Genomic DNA, 3,382 nt, shown 5'->3' with positions numbered 1-3,382 from the left:
GTCACAATACCTGAAAACTCTGACTTCACTTTTTTGAAAAATGAAATGGTCTTTCCTTTTACTCCCGATCAACAATCAAATATATTTTCTTGAATTATGAATAACACGAACTGATTAAAATATTTAATTAAATTATCTCAAAATAAACCTTCATTTCGGTGCAATATTGAAATTAGCTTGAATTCTTCATAACCTCTGAATAGTGGGTGATACAACGGGTCAGGGGTGGTCTAGTTTATTTAATTAAATTTACCAGTCATAAACAAGTTCTTCGAGTTAAAAGTGACCGTGGTTGCTTTCCTTGTTGCTTGTTATTAAAAGGTTGATTAGATTGAAAGTAATTTGTTAACTTCTTTTCCTCACCAAAACGTGAATTTCAGTGAAGAAAAGATGACACAGAGGCATAATGTATTCATTAACTCGCTACTTCCGTTGCAGCAGACTAGTTTCGCCGAATTCACGGCTCATCAGAGAAACAAAATAAACTTCATATAATGGTGCAATTCAATGCGCCTCTTTGGTTTTGATGTATATCCATTTATGCACAACTAATAACCTGACGTATTTTAGGTTATTAGTGGTAAGTAAAGGACTATATATAAAAATCATAATAAAAATATAAAATAAATCAGTTCACTCTTGTCACATAACAAAGACAACATGAAAAGCAAAGTTCTTGAACACAGGACACAAAGTACGAAATATTTATGTTGGAGCTACAGACTTGAAAGCTGTAAGGGAAACGGTGAGTTCAGCGTGTATGAAAATCCTGAGGTCGACATAACGCGGGACCGTCACACAGTTTTGCACTATATTTTAAATTTCAAAATTAAAACTATGTTTCTTAGGGCCGCGGGGACTGTTTGTTAGCCTGTCATTTTTTTTAGCGCAAAGCTACACATTGGGATGTTTGCGTTCCGTCCATCGCAGGAAACCGAACCCCGGATTTTAGCGTTCTAGGTCCATAAATTTACCGCTTACCCACCGGAGTAAGACAGATGAAGGCGTATCTTCCCCACCCATGAGTTACGTTACTGTATTAGGCGTCTCTCTTTCTTTACATATAATAACGTCTAAATATTTTACATTGCATTATAGTTATTAAGGAGAGGGGGTTCAATACAGAGATTGACACCTAATTTTTATCTCCCGTTTCATGTTTCACAAAGTTTTTAAACCTAAAATCATTATTCCCTACTTCTATTATTAAAAAAACAAAATAAAACATTCAAATTCGATGATGACAAAACCTTGGTTGTACATTTGCTGTTATGTTAAACTTATATTAAAGTTTTTCTTCATTACCCGTTCAAGCCGTCTCCAACCATTAAAATAAAACATTACCTCCTGGCCCAAAGAGGGCGCCGTAACAAGGATTGTTGCAATAAGGCTTGCCTTCATGCTGTAGAATATAACAAAAAATAAACAATTGAAAACAATTAATTAAATGTTTAAATACATGAAAGCACTAAACAATAATACCCTGCGTATCGATGAAATATGTAAGTAAAACAACATCAGTCTAAATATTTTAGTTGACACAACATATAAAGAAAAACTATTATTGCCTGAGATTCTAAGTCATTCGTTCGCTAGATTAAAAAATAATATAAATTAGCTTATTCTAAATGCTCGAAAGAAAATCAATCATACGGTTCGTGACACATATGTGTTAAAAATAAAATTGGTATAAGTATTGGCTTAAACACAACGAAGTAGTGTATGCGATTTAAAAATAATTGATGGTTGGGACGAGAATAAAGGTAGTAACTAATAAATAAACAGAGCGTGTGTTTTTCTTATAGCAAAGCCACATTGGACTATCTGCTGTGTCCACCGAAGCGAATCGAACCGCTGATTTTAGCGTTGTAAAGCCGTAGACTTACCACTGTCTCAGCAGGGGACAGTAAACAAACTACCCATAACGGATTTAAACTTTCGTAATAATAACTGAAATAGAAATGTTTTTGTTTTTTTATAATAAATTTTACTCCGTCAGCTCATCTGAGTATTTCATTTTTATTTTTGCTCAAATGTGATTTCGATTGTTTATTTGTTGTTAAGCCCATCACGGGTACTTAAACCCGCATTTTAGCATTATAAACTCATACGCTTACCGTCAAGCCACCAGGAGACTTGGTTTTGATACTGATTTAGTTCTGTGGCAAGTGGTAGCTCAGTGGCAAAATCTACCCTAAGCAACAGCATGCAACATAATCAAGAATTATCTCTTTCTATAAACTAGGCTAACAGGGCATGGATTCACCAAGATATAACTTGCAATTGTACTCTATGTTCGACCATCGCATACCTCAAGCAACTGAAGAATAAAATGGGTATTTATGCTATTCCATAAAAAAGTACACCAGTCGAGTCAATGGACGCAGCATTTACATATTTCTGTGCGATCGAGCTGTCGAAACTGGCTTTGGAAAACCATCATACTTGTATACTAGATGGATTATGGAAAGCAAGCAGGGAGGAACGATGTGCTTCTACCGTGACAGTTTTAGGACGGAGCATTTCGTAATGGAAACTACGCTGAAGTGCTATTGTTAATGTGCAAAGTCGTCAGATAGAGCATGACCGGACGTGGCGACAGGGACTGTAACGACGTTGTAAGGCTCCAAAGTTGTTTTAATATAACAGTTGTTTGTTTGTAATGAAACACAAAGCTAAACAATGGGCTATCTGTGCTCTGCCCATCACGGGTATCGAAACCCGGATTCTAGCGTTGTAAGTCCGCAGACATACCGCTGTGCCACTGATGGCTAATATAACAAACTCAATCCTATGTATATATACATGTAACCAGTTATTAGTCATTATTCATATCACCAAGAGTTACTATTTAATATATTCACTTTCCAGTAATTTCGTTTCTGAAAGTCAACAAACTCTTATCTTTATAAGGCAGGAAGCACCTAGAAATAAAAAATAATAATTTTACTACGAACCTCAGCATGTGATCCTGGAGTCAAGGTCTTGTTACATTTTTCACATTTCAAACATGTCCGGTGCCAGTCTTTACCTGTGGACGTCACCTTTTCAGCTTAGAAAAATAGTCAAACATCAGTATTTCAAAAAGTATAAACACGTGACTGGAGTTTTTAAATATATCAGAAAAAATAGATAAATATATTTTCATTTAGTTTTCTGAAGGTCTGTGAATATATTCGATCTAAACTCTCCACACTGATTGTGACATTTTGATGTATTTATAGAGCAGAAAGGATTGTCTTATGCTTGGACCAATAACTTGTAGTCATGGGCGCTCGCAGGATTTAAAAAAAAATACTACATATGTAAAATTATTCTTCTATGTTATTGGAAAATCATCAGGTATTTGCATTTCGAATTCGTAATTTTTTCACACTTGAGT

General features: G+C 35.0%; 1 protein-coding gene across 1 annotated transcript in view; it reads right to left on the bottom strand.

The window, feature by feature from the left end:
• LOC106457769 (cysteine-rich protein 1-like) overlaps positions 1-3,382 on the bottom strand; it is a 10,292-nt gene that overhangs the window by 2,035 nt on the left and 4,875 nt on the right. Inside the window, exons 2-3 of the mRNA XM_013917216.2 lie at positions 2,958-3,052; positions 1,345-1,402 (exon numbers count right to left, since the gene is read on the bottom strand). Of these exons, the coding sequence (XP_013772670.1) occupies positions 1,345-1,402; positions 2,958-3,052 (153 nt within the window). The remainder of the gene's footprint in view (positions 1-1,344; positions 1,403-2,957; positions 3,053-3,382) is intronic.

The sequence above is a fragment of the Limulus polyphemus genome, unplaced genomic scaffold, assembly GCF_000517525.1.
Source record: "Limulus polyphemus unplaced genomic scaffold, Limulus_polyphemus-2.1.2 Scaffold18, whole genome shotgun sequence".
Classification (NCBI taxonomy): Eukaryota; Metazoa; Arthropoda; class Merostomata; order Xiphosura; family Limulidae; genus Limulus; species Limulus polyphemus.
Note: the sequence above shows the minus strand (reverse complement) of the source record. Positions and strands in the feature narration are given on the sequence as shown.